The 17,040-nt window shown below is 36.9% G+C and overlaps 1 protein-coding gene across 2 annotated transcripts in view; it reads left to right on the plus strand.

Moving 5' to 3' along the window:
- LOC126773286 (lachesin-like) overlaps positions 1-16,595 on the plus strand; it is a 126,988-nt gene extending 110,393 nt beyond the window's left edge. For both annotated transcript variants that reach the window (XM_050494114.1, XM_050494113.1), the window contains exons 3-9: positions 12,152-12,294; positions 13,202-13,342; positions 14,056-14,149; positions 14,374-14,567; positions 14,797-14,902; positions 15,380-15,521; positions 15,800-16,595. In XM_050494114.1, coding sequence (XP_050350071.1) covers positions 12,152-12,294; positions 13,202-13,342; positions 14,056-14,149; positions 14,374-14,567; positions 14,797-14,902; positions 15,380-15,521; positions 15,800-15,833 — 854 coding nt within the window. In that variant the 3' untranslated portion in view covers positions 15,834-16,595. The remainder of the gene's footprint in view (positions 1-12,151; positions 12,295-13,201; positions 13,343-14,055; positions 14,150-14,373; positions 14,568-14,796; positions 14,903-15,379; positions 15,522-15,799) is intronic.
- The last annotated feature ends 445 nt before the right edge of the window (positions 16,596-17,040 follow it).

Raw genomic sequence — 17,040 nt, forward strand, 5'->3', positions numbered from 1 at the left:
CGCTTTAAAAATGTTTTGTTTTAAACAAAAAACGAAGAGACCAAGCTTACAGCGGACGACTAATTACGTTACGTAAGAGATAAGATTTCAGATGAGACACAGATAAGACATCTGATGTCTGTATTAATTACATTTGTGGAGCGCGCATTACGGGACTCTGAGCTCGGGTGAGCTCGTTCTGTGTGTTCGTTCTGCATGCATGCAGACGACGTCGTAACTCTTATTTACTGAAAGGTTTGGTCATATAACATGACATACGTATACAATAATTATAGTAATACACATCGAACAGAAATATAACTCCGACTTTGGCAAAATAATTATAAAATTTAAAAGTTTAGACATACCCGTACAACTAATGTACTGTATTTGTTGTCATTCGGTAAATAATGAATTGAAAATAATAAAGGGACACATGAGAGTACATTGTTCACAGAAGTATTATGTAACGATGATAAATCTGAACTGCCTGCTAGTGACGAACCCCGCACCTGAAGAGAGTCCCCGCCCTTGTGATAAATAACAATGCGGTACTTACTTACGCGAAGGGGCCCGTATTCCGCATCCCTCCGGGATCGATTTGCAGCGTCTCCTCTCTCGAGTGCTCTCTGTTGTACTCGTACGACACGCGCTGTGTCTGTGCACAGAAGCACATCGTCGTAATTGTTATAAAAATATATTTAAAAACTAGCTGTGCACGCGGTTTCACCCGCGTATAACTTAAAAAAATCACTGAGAGCAGACTTATATGTATAATATTTCAGTGTATACAACATTTTTAGTTTAGTTTTCGTGGGATGTTAGTATTTATTTGGTTTTTGCCGCACCCGGATCTAGATAGCGCAACATACAATTGGAATCAAACATTAGAAAAACATCATTTTGGCTTGACTTTGCAAATAATGCATTATTTTAGAACAAATTGATTACCATACAAAAGGCCTTAATGCAACCTTGAAAAAACTTACATTGGAAGATTAGTTATTTTACAACAATTGTATCGAAAAAAATTTGTTAGTGATTCTGTAAATTGACATAACTTTACTTTTTATAAACCGATTGAAATAAAACAAACACAAAATCCGTTAAGCCGTTTCTAAGATTAGCATTCACAAACGTACAGACAAACAGACAAAATTTTACAATCATAGTTTTGGGTTCTATTGCGTTGATAAAGACCAGGTAATAGTTTTACTCATATATCTTCCATGTACAGACAGCAATCAGTTACAGATTTAGTATATATAAGCATCTAGTAAATTAAATAAACGTATTTTTTTAAGAAGGCGTACCGGCGTACAGGCGTACCTTATTCAAAAGTATTTTGAAATAAATATAATTTCTTAAACAAGATATTTCTTTTTCTATATTCAATGTCTTAAACTAATAACACAATTACATAGTTTAACTAATTAACTATAGTTTTAATTGAACTTTAAGTTTTGATCACTGTTTTTCGCAACACATTTGTGCTGCAATAATATACTTTGTGAATTAGATATAATATAGTATATAATGGTCGTTCATAACAATTTATTAAATAAATACTTCGAAACCGTCCTCATAATCAAATACGTATCGTAGAGAAGATGTCGAGTGGCAAGTGGCGAGTGCTTCATGGAGGCTTTCAGTCGGCTTTGTTACTCTAACGTATATCTTGTACGAGCACTGAGTACCTTTGGTTAAAGTATTTTATGCGAGTAGTTAATGTTATCTTATTTAATTCAAAATGAAATCTAAGTCGATGCACTTCATTCAATTGTACAGTTTCTTGCCTATTTTATTGTTTTTATTTTGATTTGATACCTTATAACGATGTACTCGACATTATTATACATTCACAAATGATCGACACTCTGAAGGCACTCGGTAGGTAGAAAGCAGTACTGAGCTGACACAGTGCCTTTCTTTGTAAAATTATTCCGGTATCAAAACTTTAATAATATTACATTGAGTGACATTAGAATGCTAAAAATATTCCACAACAGTTATATACCACTAGGTGGTATCTCTAAAATTATTTAAATATTCTTACGCTTAAATGTCAATCAGTAAAGCTCTATGAACGCCAACCTAATACCTAAATAGTCGGGATAACACTAACCCGGGTGTTAACTCACTGCAAGTACTTATCAAGTACGGCGTGTGGCGTTACTAAGCATTGTAACATGACACATACCAACAGTAAATAACTCAACAAATTATATTAATAGCCTTCGAGGATTAAAAGATCATATTTGATTCTTGTTCCACCCTTTATAGATGTATTTTGTGTTGTTATTTATAGATGTTATTTATGATGATTTTTGTGTGTTTTTTACACTTCAACTTATAATTTATTTAATAGAATATTATTTATAACTAAAATCGGTTTACAATCGTTAAAGTTATAGGGGAACAAAACAAAATATTTAAAAATTGGAGGTCGAGGTGGTGGTTCTTATTTACTTTAATTAAAGGAATATTCACAGACAACAGTTTCATTAAGTACTGCTACCGGTAGCGCTACCACTGTCGCTAAGTTAGAACAGTCGAATATATTTACTATAATTATTAATCATACAAATTTTTGTTTCCTTGATTGATCTTGCAAATAATTATTTATAAGCCGTGTAACGAAACCAAAGTGCGACTCACAAATTAGGTACAACACCATCTATCGAGAGTTGGAAAACATTTTTTTCATATTTTTCTTTGCACACCTCATGAGTCGATGCAATTCTGTGGGATACAAATTATTTGTAAAAAAAAGATATACATATACAGAGTTCCATCTTCAAGAACCCGCTAAAATAATGCGTATTTCTTGCACCTCTTTACTTTACCCTCTTATATTACTAGTTAGCTTTTTAAAAACGCTAAAATAAATATTTATTTATTTCTAAGCAGAAACCTGTATATGAAATTTCATGCCTCTAACGTTAAAAATGACCGGTTTCCATACAAATATCATACCATACATAACAAAATTTGTGACGTAAAGGTCACAAACACCCTTGAACCTTTACAATTGCGTCGTGAGATAGCAGCACTGAGCGCTTTCTATCGACTGTATCACGGCGAGTGCTCTGAGGAATTATTCTCTCTAATTCCTGCTTCCCCCTTCCTTCTTAAGTCCACGCGAGCTGGTTCTCGATGTCACCGCCTAACTGTGACATCAATTCCATCGCGAACTAAGAAATTTGGCAACTCCTTTCTTTGTCGCACTTCCAAAAAATGGAATTCCTTACCAGCTCACGTGTTCCCCTCCTCTTACAACCCGGGTTCCTTCAAACGAGGCGTGAAGAGGCATCTTGCGGGCCGGCAAGGCGAAGGCGGCTAGTGCAGAACGTTTTTCCCGTCTGTACTGGCCGTCGTCGCGTTTGGACTCTACTACCACTTACCATCAGGTGGAGTAGAGTCATTTGCCCTCCCGGCGAATATAAAAAAAAAAACCTTATTTTACTCCTTCAAGGATGGAATATCAAAACATCCTTCCTTAGTTCCCACTACTACTATATTATAAAATGAACACTGATGACAACTAATGTTTACTGATGACAACTAATGTTTACTGATGACAACTAATGTTTACTGATGACAACTAATGTTTACTGATGACAACTAATGTTTACTGTAATTTATTTAACGATACCTAGTAGTGTACGTTTGAAGAGAAAGTATTGTTGTCATCTTGTGGGTTAGTTTGCTTTTATTATTCAAAACAAAAATATATACGGCATTTCTTAATAACATGCAATCACGTGAACTTAGTCTGTGGGAGTTACAGAGAAACGAAAACAACTAGTTTATAGTCCACTAACACAAACAATCCACTGAAAGTACAAACTTCGAGAATGATATTTAAGCAGAAAGTGAAGCCACTGCGAATCGCCGCCCCGACGGAATCTTCGGCTAAATGAATTTGCCTCAGCCGCCGACGTCTCGCCCCCGTCCATCACTCACCAAATATCTAAATTTAGAATTTAAGATTGTGAAGAAAATATGTCTAAATTTCAAGAATTGGCTCAAAAACATTGTATTGGATGGACATATGACAGGCATCGGGCCTGACCTGATCGATCTATCACTGGCCGAGTACCAGCTGTTCCCTGATTTTATAATCTGCGTTATTTTGTGTTTACTAGTCTGTTTATACCGCATACCGGCTGATATATTTTCCCAGGCCAAACTAGTTGTTGAACATTTAACAGCGCGGTGTGGCGGGAGGTCAGTAAGTTTATTCAACACAAATTTTAAATATTTAGTATTATTCAATTGACATTAAGCTGTCGAATTTAAAAGATTTAAGACTTTTGTCTTGGTTTTGACATACTTGAATGTATTTTACCTTTAAAACTTAAAAGCAATGTATTTAAAAAATAAGTACTTATTATCAACTAACTATTAAAAACCGCCTAACGATAAGTATACATTTAAAACAAAATAAAATGAAAATCTAAGCGACGACGAAACGAAATAACTACGTAACCTGTAAACTTTAACTTACAAAGTTATTTACAAACCGAAAACAAATACTTGTGTATGAGTATTTTCAAGTTACCTACTTAACTTACTATTGAAATAATATCAAAACTATAAAAAGTACTAGAACTGTCTATGGCCTTATCTCGATATCTTTCATGAGAATAATACCATGTTTATACAAACGACTTCGCGATTGACAAATAATGCATTATTTTAGAACAAAAAACGCGTGTAACTACGGAGCGTCCAGCATAAGCTGAATATGATTATTCATATAGATCTGAGCTCAACTTACATTAAAAGCATATAAATCTCTATAACAGTCCATTTTTTAACTTTGTTTTGTTCCTATAAGCTTTCAATTATCATCATTTTACAGACTATCATTTATAGATAGCTAAAGTTAAGGCAATTCAACTGAACAGTTATTTTATAGCATTTTTATCAAAAAAATGTTTGATGTGATTCTTTAAATTGACATAACTTTATTATTTATGAACCGATTGAAATAAAACAAACACTAAATTTTAAATTAAGTTAGCCACCGCAAGCAAATTTAAAGCAAGTTGAAACCGCAACCAAATCCGTTAAACCGTTTTGAAGATTAGCGTGCACAAACGCACTGACAATCAGACAAAAATTCCTCGGTAATAGTTTTACTTATATATATTCGATGTACAGACAGCGATCAGTTATAGATTTATTATGCAAGCTCGGACCAAATTATGGAATTCATTTATATATGTTTAAATATGAAAAATGCCATTACAATAGCAATATTATATTTCTTTATAATAATGAGTTTGCCTCCCCACAGATATTCGCGGCCGTGCCTTCTTTGACTTTTGTTCGTGGTCTTATATCGCTTCATTACTTACATTGTCTTTGTGGTCCGAGCGTGGATTACGTAGTATGCGGACTAAGATCGAATTAAGCACCGCGTCCCTCGGCTTTAGTTAGCTCATCAAAAACACAATCTCTCTGTTCTTTAAAGTTATTTTGGTGCTACGATTCCTTATCGCGTTGCTCGAAGCAGTGTCGGCTTTCCGGTGAGGAGGGCGGGGTCGCATTGTTACAGGTGTCTGTGTACATTAAGTACAAATTTTTAGTAGTTTTTTATTTGTAACAATGTTAATATTTATCTTTATAAATGATGTCAAATTTTCGAAATATTTATTAACATAATTTCTGTTTTATTTTCATAATGTGAGCCCGACATTAAAATAACGCATATAAAAACGCAGCCACTTACGGCACCGCGGAGGTGTACTGGTGTTACAACATAAGTTTCAGTTACACGGCTATACATAAATACAATTGTATTGATCAGCTGAGATTGTAAAATTTTAGTTCATTATTCTGTACGGAAACTTTTAAGTAAACTGAATATAAAAGTCTGTCAGCTAGCTAAGAATCATCAGATCAACTTTAAGCGACTTATTTTTGCTTAATTCGTGTTCGTTTTTCCTGTTTACAAGAACATTAAGTTTGTTTAGTGTCTCGATATATTATTTTATCGACTATGGTCGTAGTATCATGGGCAAGTCGCAGCGCGGCCGCTCGAATCCGAATAAATTTGCTTTTTATCGCATCCGGTACGACCGACCTCCCCCGGACACCCCCGTATCCTCCTCGTACCACTACCCCTCACTCTCACCTAACACCGTCGACCCGCTTCGTCCCGCTCTCGCCCCGTCCAGCCGGATGTCGGTGATGGATGGAAGGAACCTCCACAGCTCATCGTATAACTCCTCAATTTTTATGTATCCCATGTCAATCAAATGTAAATAGCAGACTTTATTGATGATTAATTTCCAGTTTTCACTTTAAAACAGTCTTAGGAAATCTGAATCGCATTAACAACTAGGAACTATATTATAATAATGTCTAGCGAGATTGGGAATATTAAATCTTTATTTATCGTCCCCAGCATCGAGCAGTCGACTTTTATATATCTTAACAGAACTTCGCCGCTTGAGAACAGTTAAATTATCTGAACATTATTGAAAAGGTAATTATTGGTTCTAGTCTAAGTTTTAGTTCTGAAAAAAGGGTACGGAATCTGAGTGAATAGGGTAAGTAGTATCCGCCATCGGCGTTGGCGTGCGGCCAGCTTGCGTCGAGGCCGCAGGAGGCCGCGAGCGTTTCGAGTCATTACAGCTGTAAGGTCCGTAGAATGAGGAGCATAGTAAAACGATGAGGCAGTCTTCGTGTGGACTAGGGAGTAAGCGGAGCATCGCCGCACGTACACTTGGACTACTGGCAAAATAACAGCTCAGATAAGTCAGCCTCTAAAGCTCCGCTAAGATCGGGGAGGTCATTATCACTAGTAATAAAAATCTTTGACATAATAATTAACTCTTAAACTTAACGAAAAACTAAATTTTATAAGATTTTTGTTTTTTATTATATTATTATTTTTATTTTTAATTTAAAATAGTTAAACAGACTGGCAGATAGGTACATAAATACTAATACTTCGATGCTAAGTAGTGACCACCGCCCATAGACATTTGCACTGTAAGATATATTACCCATCCCTTATACCGTTAATGCGTTGCATTTACACTTTTATTGGAAAGTGTTTTCACCTATTATGAGTCAAAAGGATTTAGGTGCGAATCGTAAACGTTCGAAAATTAAAACAGATGCAGGTATGCAAATACAACATAAGATAATTAAAACTAAATACCCACACTATCCCGCTTATCAGCTCATGTGGGTGACAGTTTGAAGCAGAACTTATAATAATACGTTCTTAGTATATTTGGGCAACTGGCAACTGGCAAGCGACAGCTGTCACGACTCGGCGTGCGCGGTGGAGCACAACAAAGTGAACAAACTCGTGACAACAAAGGAAGCTGTAACGAGGGGCATAATAATATCTAAGAAACATTCATTAGATAATGATATTAATATATTTATTTAAACTTATGTTAAATAATTAGTACTTTTAAACCCGCTGTAGAGGAGCGCGGTGAATGCCCCAAGTTTCACATTTAACGTAATATTAGCGTGATTATTCAGAGGCTTATTCAACTCAGCTCAGTTATATTATGACTATAATCGTTACATACAACGCGGTTGACAATCGTTTGATATATGACACTTGGTACTTTGTTGAACAGCGCTTAATATCGACCAATGACGACGAAGTCGAACTCGAGCTGTGCCGAACTTCACAGATTCTTAATTCAATGGATAACGCTGACATTTATCAAACTGTTCAAGACAATATCATAAAATGAATGAGTCAGATCACCGTGTTGATCACCGTGAGGGGATATCACACTACTGTCATACCTCATGGCACGGGTTACGAGCTGTAGCGATATGAAGGAACCGGTTCATTAAATATTCTACTAGTGTTACCCATTCACCAATTTTTCGTTCATTAAACAGCAAAAGTCGCTATGTCTCAGTTGTAATGGAGATGAAACGGTATATTCATAAGTATTACAGGCGCCATATCTGAGACTCAAGATTAGCAGCGAAGCGACGCTGTAAATTGTGTATTCACAATAACATTTCCAATGTTAAGGGACGAAAAAAAACTGGTTTTTTTTCGTAAAAATGGTAAGCTAAGTTTACTAGTTTACAAAACGTAGCGTCCATTGATCATTAATAAAATTATCGATAAAGACTTCTGATACAAAGCGACCTCCAAGAAAATTTAATTATATGAACTTCATATCACAACGATATTTTCTGTACGAAACAGTATGAAATCGTATTGAAAAAGAATACAATTCTGAGGTCATTATTGCTCGAGTGAAATGGTGTGGATACATTCCCCCATCTGCTTTCAGATCTGGGCCACTGGCGGCCGGCCAAAGGACTACCTTGCTGTAATAATACCTCCTCTATAAAAGAGGGTCAAATAAAAACTATAACAATACTATAACGGACGACGTCCCGTGACTGTGATATGAAAATATTTTATCGTAGAAAAAATTAGCTCGTTTCACAAGTACGCGTTGCACGGTTGCGTCAAAGAGAAGCGATGTGTATATCGAGTAAAGCCATCTCGATTATATTTATCAAATATTAAACAATAACATTTATTTAAAAACAAAATAAATGATATTACTTGTATTACAAATACGAATAGACTTACTATTAGACTACTAGATTACTGTTTTTGTTAAGATTTAAACTGACCGTCATTTAGTATTATTATTTAGTATTAGTTATTCATTTGATGAGCCGAATACATTAATGAAGACAAAAACGATGTTTTATATATAATTTATACGGTTACAATTGATAAGTAGAGACGCCCCGTCAGATATTAAACATCATAAGCGGAAGTACGTAGAGTGAGTTACAGTCGGCGTCAAGTTATCGGGAGTTTCATTTCTGTTTTCATTAGTAATTAACGCTTCGATTATCAAAAGTACAAATTTTAAGCTAAATTAAAAAAAAAATCTTCGATGCAGATAAATTTGATATATTTTGTTGATATAACCGTAACGTGCATTTATGTAGTTCTGTATTAAAGCGCTCATTACTCCTAACAACTTGTTATGGCCACCCGCCGCTGAGCTGCTGCTGCGGTCGCTTCGTGTAGCCAGTAGCCTGTAGCCTGGAGTCGACTAAATATTTCGACTAGGCATTGATCCAACCCTTGCAGCAGCCGCTTGAATTGTAAACTATAAATTAGAAGCTATTCCAAGTTGCTGACATTTACAACCTTATGTTTTTACATTAACATATGGGAACAAAACCACCATTACAATATATATGTTGGTTTTGCAGCGTGAGTACATTTAGGAATTACTTTAACAAAACATTGTATATTAATAATAATTGTTAACAGAAATACTGCTGCGGCAATACTATCGAGTATAGACAGAAATACGTGAAAGATAATTGCTTAACACTTCGCATGTACACAGTTGTGTTGTATGGAACGAGTGTCAATCAATTTGAAGTAGTCGTCAATTAAACAGAGCGCGGGCATGTCAGTGGAGACGCACCGACTGAGTCGCTCAGCCCCTGGCTTTCGTATGTTATATAGTATACTCGTGTAGTGGACTGCACCACACTTAAAGACATTTTCGTTTTGAACATTCCTATGAGTTTAATATCACTTAACGGTAAAATATATTTCATATTGTTAACTCAATAAAGCCAAAACAATTCCTTTGGTTTACACCAGAGAATGTGAATATATGTTATATACCGGATACCACTGACAGCGGTACATTTATGTAACAAATCATACAGTACTTGTACACTTTTTTTTCACTTTGTACACAACAAGCATAATATTTGTTATAAAAAAATATTATTTTAAAATATGACCTTGCTCTATCCACACCGAAATTGAATTAGCGGTCAAGCGGCGAACTTCCGCAAAGTTAAACTCGCTTTGAAAGCTTTGCAATGATTCAATCTGCCGCCTGCCGACTGGCGACTGCAACCGTTGTTAGAATAGAAAACCTGTCAAATTTAATTTATTCAATTACCTTTAGTACGAACTTTCTACTAACCCTTTTTACTTTCATTCTTCACCCGACCAAAAAGAAGGAGCCCAAAAAATACTTCAAGCGCCCACGTCCACGCCCATGCACAAGGAAAGACGATACGAAAATAAATTATTTTTGTAATAATGGACATAAAGTAAATAATCAACAAAACAGACAAGATCCGTAATAAATGGTTCCACAAATCTGCCAAAATCATCTCGAGTATTAAAATTATATAATGAAGTAATTGAGTGCGATACAGTTGAGTTGAAGAACTCACCGTAGATGATCATTTTATTACACCTTAAGATAAGGAACCCTGAAGCATAATAAAGACCACAAACCGAAACGGCTCTCGCAAATCCTTACTTAAAAGCATTAAAGACATAAAGTGTAGCGGCAGTAAAGAAACCGCAGTAGCAGCGAGGCGCCGGCTCGTCGCGGCTTCTATAGTAATTAATTAAAGCGTTCGCTACCCGCGGCTACCCGCCACTCTCCGCCACTCCCGATCTCCGTGTGCACGTAAATCTCTCCACTATTGGCCCCCTCCCAGGAAATCTGAAATGGAAATGAAAGCTCATCATGATTTAACAGTGAGGCTGCAAGTTTTTACTTAAAGATACATCACGGAACTCTTATCGAGTGCTCGAAAACTATATAGGCTCGTGTTTTACTTCGGTTCCTGAGGGTGATAACTGATACTTTATGCACACGACTGATATTAAAAGTTAGCGGAGGAATTTGTCGTCGGCCCGGGGATAATCCGACGTATTCCATGCGAGAACATTTTCATAAAGTTTGCGGGCAGTAAGGGGGGGGGTTAAGTACTTACTCGTATCGCTTCCGAATATTTAGTAGAGGCGCGCATCAAGTGGCGTCACATAAATTATGTAAAACTCTAGAGTACAACTAGCTGTTGTAACTTGTTGGCTGTGAACTATAAAGCTTTTTAAATTGATTTTCTCTTAACGTACATATAACGCATGTAACGTACAGAGCACACTCATATTATTATTGAAGTGTTTATAAGCTATTTCACTTTATACGTAAGTTATTTACAGCGTTCACAAAAAACTACAAATTCTTTGACAAGATTATTTAACTTATATATTTTGTCTTATTTTATTGGCAAAGTGAGTGTACTTATTCATTTTTACTTGGTGGTAGGGTTTTGTTCGTGCCCGTCTGAGGAGGTACCACCCACTCATCCAAACCAAAGTAATACGTAAAATTATTATATTCCGATTCAGTCATATCTCAGTTCCCAACGCTGGTGGCGCATTGATTTAAGGAGTGGTGAATATTTCTTACAATGTCAATGTCTCTGCACGATGTTGACAGCATACCATCGGTAGCCTAATCGCCCCAATTGAATGCATATCAAACCCGAAAACTAAGGATTTGGTAACCTTAAAAGTATATTTTAATATTCTATGAGTCTATAATCTGATTGTTTTGATATTATTTATTAAATATGTTTTTACGATTTACATTAATAATATTAAATACTTAAAGTATTATACTTTGTGACTTTGTATGACGCGTTGTAATTTTGTTCTAATAGTCTTCAGTACTTAAGTACTATTTTTAATTTGAAATTTATAGATTACTTTTTACTTTTAATAAATAGAAAAATATTTTTTTGTATTTAATAATGTACTGTTAATTTTAGCAAAGAATAAATATGTATTGATCTTTATGTTTTAATTTGTCGTTTAAATAATTAAAGGGCGCATATCGCCATCTATCGGCAATAACCTTCAAATACTGATCTCTTTGATCTCTAAGTTTTCTTTTAAATTATTTTATTTATTAATTCTCTATTTTATATTTAAATTTGAATAAATTACTAATTTCTAAAAAAAAAATAGTGAAATTTAATAATACAAATCGTTATTTAATATCATTGCATTGCATAATAAAAAAAAAACATAAAATATATCAATTAGAAAGAGTCGAATAAAGGAGGATTGCGGTTTTTAGTGTGACAAAAATACATTAATATATCAATCAAAATTTACATTTTAAAACGAGTAGAACAAATATCGCAAAGAATTTCGCTCCTGACGCACAATTGTTTTTATTATATTTTTAGGTCGGATCAATGTTTTATTTTAATCTCGTGGTCGGTTGCTGCAATCAAGTGTTTTGTAAATAATAACGTAGTAAAGTGTATAACTGTGTCGACTAAGAATTTGTTGGTCACGTTTCAGTGTTGTCCTGCGGCGAGACGGGCGGGGGCGGCGGCGCGCGCGCGCGGCGCTACGTGGGTCTGTACACCGGCCCTTACTTCGACCCCTCGGCGCCCAACAACATCACAGCGCAGCTGGGAACACACGCCTACCTCCCTTGCAAGGTAATATTTTGTGGCAATAATACTACTGACTAGAAAAACCCGCACCTCGCTAGCGTGGATTCAGTTTGTGAAGAAAATACTTTAAAATAAGCAGCAATCCAGCTGGTATAAAGTATTAAATAGACTTTATAACCTCTAAGCAGTGCTGATATTATCATTTTTTAAGTATTGTTACTATCGTCCTATTGAAATAAGAAAAAAGTGTTTAAATTTATAACCTAAAATACTGTCCAAACCAATTTACGTAAAATTTTAATTGTTTTAACTTTTTGTTTTGAAGATTACTCTGGAAAGACAGACGGACAGACAAAAAAATGCTGTTTCAGTTTTGATAACTCGCAAATACCTTAAGAAGAGGCAATTATTATACAGACACTATATTATTATACTGGTGGTAGAGTTTTGTGCAAGCTCGTCTGGGTAGGTACCACCCACTCATCAGATATTCTACCGCAAAACAGCAGTACTCGGTATTGTTGTGTTCCGGTTTGAAGCGTGAGTGAGCCAGTGTAATTACAGGCACAAGGGACATAACATCTTAGTTCCCAAGGTTGGTGGCGCATTGGTGATGTAAGCGATGGTTAACATTTCTTACAATGCCAATGTCTAAGGGCGTTGGTGACCACTTATCATCAGCTGACTCATATGCTCGTCCGCCTTCCTATTTTCTAAAAAAATAAAAACTTAAATTAAAATTTTATTCGTTTATTATTATATTGTCAGAAGCATTCTGTGTTTTTATATTATGGTAATAACAGTGACATGCACAAAACTGACTTGGAAGCTACAATATTTTTAAGAAATATAGTCAGTATCAGGAACACGAGAGTCCTGTCGTAGTATATTGGCAGACATTGTTGAGCGTCTGAAGGCATGAAGTCCTGTTGTAATATATTCGACGTTACAGGTGCGACAGTTGAGTAACAAGTCTGTGTCTTGGATCCGACGTCGCGACGCGCACATCCTCACCGTGGACCGGTTCACGTTCATCGCCGACGAGCGCTTCCAGGCGTTCCTTGTCGAGGCGACTGACACGTGGACATTGCAGGTAACTTCACACTGTGACTGTGTAACGTGTCATCTAAACATAAAACGTCACCTCACTAGCTATGGATTGTTATGTTAATACAGTTTTAGTTGTATACATCACTATCTGTTGAATGTCAAGAAAAATAATTCTATTATAATGATAAAAGGACGCGTGATATAATAAATAAAGTTTAAATTCGAACTTCGGCTCGAGTGGGATATGGTCTGTCCATCGCGTCATATTTTGAAAATTAACACCCGCAACTTCGCCGGCGCGGGTTTCGTTTGGTGACGAACATCTTTCAAAATCTGCCATTGTAACGTAATGTCTATTCGATTATACATATTAAAAACTAACAGTAATTTTGAAATCACAAACAGAATTTTATTTATTTATAAAGATACATTTATAATTTATTATTGAATCCTAAGGTTATTTTTTATGTAATTACTTGTTGGGTAAAATGGATTTCTCAAGATATTGTATGTCCATGCAAGGACGACATTCGCGAACACACACAATAGTTATAATGTACTCAAACGCAGTACACAATTACGAAACCTGGAACCAAAGTTTGTGGACCTTTAAATTTAATGATACTCAAATTTTGAAAATGTTATTCGTTACAAAATATTTCCATAGGGATTGAATGAAAATTAGTTTAAGCATTAAATGAGCATAAAAGCCACAGTAGGATATAATGTTTACATCTGTACATTGTACAACTTCAGGTAAAGTACGTGCAAGCGCGTGATGCGGGCGTGTACGAGTGTCAGGTCGGCACCGAACCCAAGATGAGTCACTTTGTGCAGCTCAACGTCGTCGGTGAGTAGCGCTTGTGAAACGGTTAAGGACCAGCAACTCACTTAGCTGTTCTATGTACACACAGTACACTTGAAATATCTCTCTCTGCCTTCCTATGAAACTGAAAACCACAAATTGAAGTATCGTTGCTTGACGTGACTGACAGTCGAGCATCCTATCTAGTCTTAAAGCTTATTAGATATTTTATGAGGTTGTTTATTGTTATCTAAAAATACCACTTGCAGTGCCAAAGATTGAGATTGTCGGCGAGTCGGACCTGTACGTCAAGGCCGGCAGCACGGTGAGCCTGAAGTGTGTGATAACGCAAGCTCTGGAGGAACCCGCATATATCTTTTGGTATCACAACGACGAACGCGTCCTCAACTACGACAGAAGCCTTGTCGAGATCAGGATGGAGCGCCTCGCACCCGACACTACGGTATACAATAATACTTTATATGGCACGTTTAGGACTCATTTAATATTTAAACAATTAATCATTATTAATTGCTTCAATTACTTACGTAACTTTTAGTAGTATCGTTACCTTACAATATTAGCTCCTGCACCTGCATAGCTCATCGCAGTTTATCTATCGGTCCTGAAATTTTATCAGAAATATATTTCTGGTAATAATGTTCAATAAAGAAAATTATTTTAATTTAAAGATCGGAAACCTGATAATATACAATCCTCGGCGAGAGGACTCCGGCAACTATTCGTGCTCGCCTTCCAATCTCGACTCCGCGTCCGTCGTGCTCCACGTGCTCAGCGGTAAGTGCGGAATGCTACACTATATTAAGTACAATATAGTGTGAGTAGTAGCTCACCATTAAGAATTACAAGCAATGATTATCTCGCAATTCGCTCCATTCTATTTAAAAAAAAACTAACTGATATTTAAAAACAACACAACATTTTAGCATTGTACTCACACGTCAGCCGAAACGCCTGCCAGCTCCCTAACTGTATGATTAGGATTATAATTTTATATTAGACTTATGTTGGCGAAAATATTCTATTGACGGAATGCAAATCGTAAACGCTCCGTTTACTTCACACAAGAAGAACATTTACAAATACCTGAGTATCCTTAACTCAATAAGTCAAAGATGTTTCGATATGATAAAAAAATGTATAACACAAAATATTGGCTCAAAATTTTATGTCACAGAGTATCTGTACAATTAAAATGATTAATTTTAAAAATTGATTTAAATTCACCACAAGAATCGATTAATTACAACACAGGCGAGCAACCGGCCGCCATGCAGCACGGCAACGGAGCCGCGCCGCGTGGCGCGCGCACGGCGCTGCTGTTGGCCGGCGCCGCGCTCGCCGCGCCACGCGCCTCGCGCCCGCTCGCACTCCTCGCACTCGCTCTCCTACTACCGTCAGTATTACCGATAACGTTGTACTGCGCATCCTCGTTGGTCTATTCACTAAATGTGAAGCCGCAGACTAGGGGGCCTGAGTTCAAATCCCAGGTCGGGGCAACAAAACCATCCCATTATGAGATTTAGATAATAGTGCACCTAGCTTATTCGATAAAAATCTAACCATTGTTCTCGTAATTATGCCTGTTCGGCTTGACCAGCGTGTTCACTCTGTAAATTAGCCTGATCGATATTACGAGATCTAAAATTATTAGTTCGTTCACGTATGTTCCAGGTTGCAGTGCCACGACGAGGACTCGCCGAAATAGCGTCCGCCGCATGCCGTCACGCTCGCACAGCGGACTCTGTGAAACCTCGTGCGCTGCACGTGTGACGCGCGTTCGCGGACCTCTCTGATACTTTATAAGTTAATATTGTCGCTCGAGCGAGAGATCCGCAGACGACGCGTCCTTATTCAATATACTAACGATAATCTCCCAGCGAATCCAACGCTGGGACCTCTGTAAAGTTTGTACATATTATTATAAATATTAAGATATATGAAATCTTTTAAATAACGTCAAACGCGCGTCGCCTGCCGTCCGGGACGCGGCGCGCGCGCTGACCGCGGGGGTCGCTGCGGGGTCGCGTGGTTTAAATTCGATGCCGTCGTTATTATATCGGAGCGTTACGCTAGTGATAGTCATTTTTTATTAACGAGTACTAGAGATAAGTATAATTTCGCACGCCATACCTCCCTGAACGGCTCCCGCTCGTTCTCACATCGAAGTTGTTTAATTCCGGTCCCGGGCCGATGCGCCCGCTCTCTGTCGCCAAGCGACAAGAAGTGATCGCCTTCGGGTAATTATTTATTTCCGACGGGTCGTCGCCTGCGCCTCGGCGCTCGTCCGTCATCCGTCGTCCGGCGCCCGTCCGGCGTCCGGCGCGCAGGCGGCGTCCGGCGTTTGTTAAGTTGTACGTTGAGCAGTGATACGGAGTAAAGTAAGTTTGATTCGTTGACACTGTTACTGCCTCACTTGTAAATATATAAATGTAAGTAATATAAATAAAGATGAGATCGTTGAAACATTCACTGGTGTATCACTTATATTACGAAATAATGTATTATATTTAATAAATCATCATAGAGCATTGAGCTTGAAAAGTAAAAATTATAAATAAATATTATTCAGATTAAGCGGCGTTAACAAGTTATTGAGTACACCCGAAGACAGTTCTTCCGTTACCTCTGTTCTGTGGAGCGCGGCTGGCAGTGTTCCTTGTCTGGTCGAATATATTCGTATAAATATTACTTAAACCTTGCAATCAAACAGGATTATTCTTTAACTAATAATAAAACTACTACTCAGATAAATTGTATTCACTGTTATTAATGATACAACAACAGGCCATGACACGGCAGCAGTGTACATCTATACATATAGGTATGTTATAACGATTGCTTATCCTGATATAAGAAAATTTGTAAATAAAACGAATACACTTTATGTATCCACACTTGTTTAATCAATTGTT

Source organism: Nymphalis io, chromosome 14 (genome assembly GCF_905147045.1).
Source record: "Nymphalis io chromosome 14, ilAglIoxx1.1, whole genome shotgun sequence".
NCBI classification, from domain to species: Eukaryota; Metazoa; Arthropoda; class Insecta; order Lepidoptera; family Nymphalidae; genus Nymphalis; species Nymphalis io.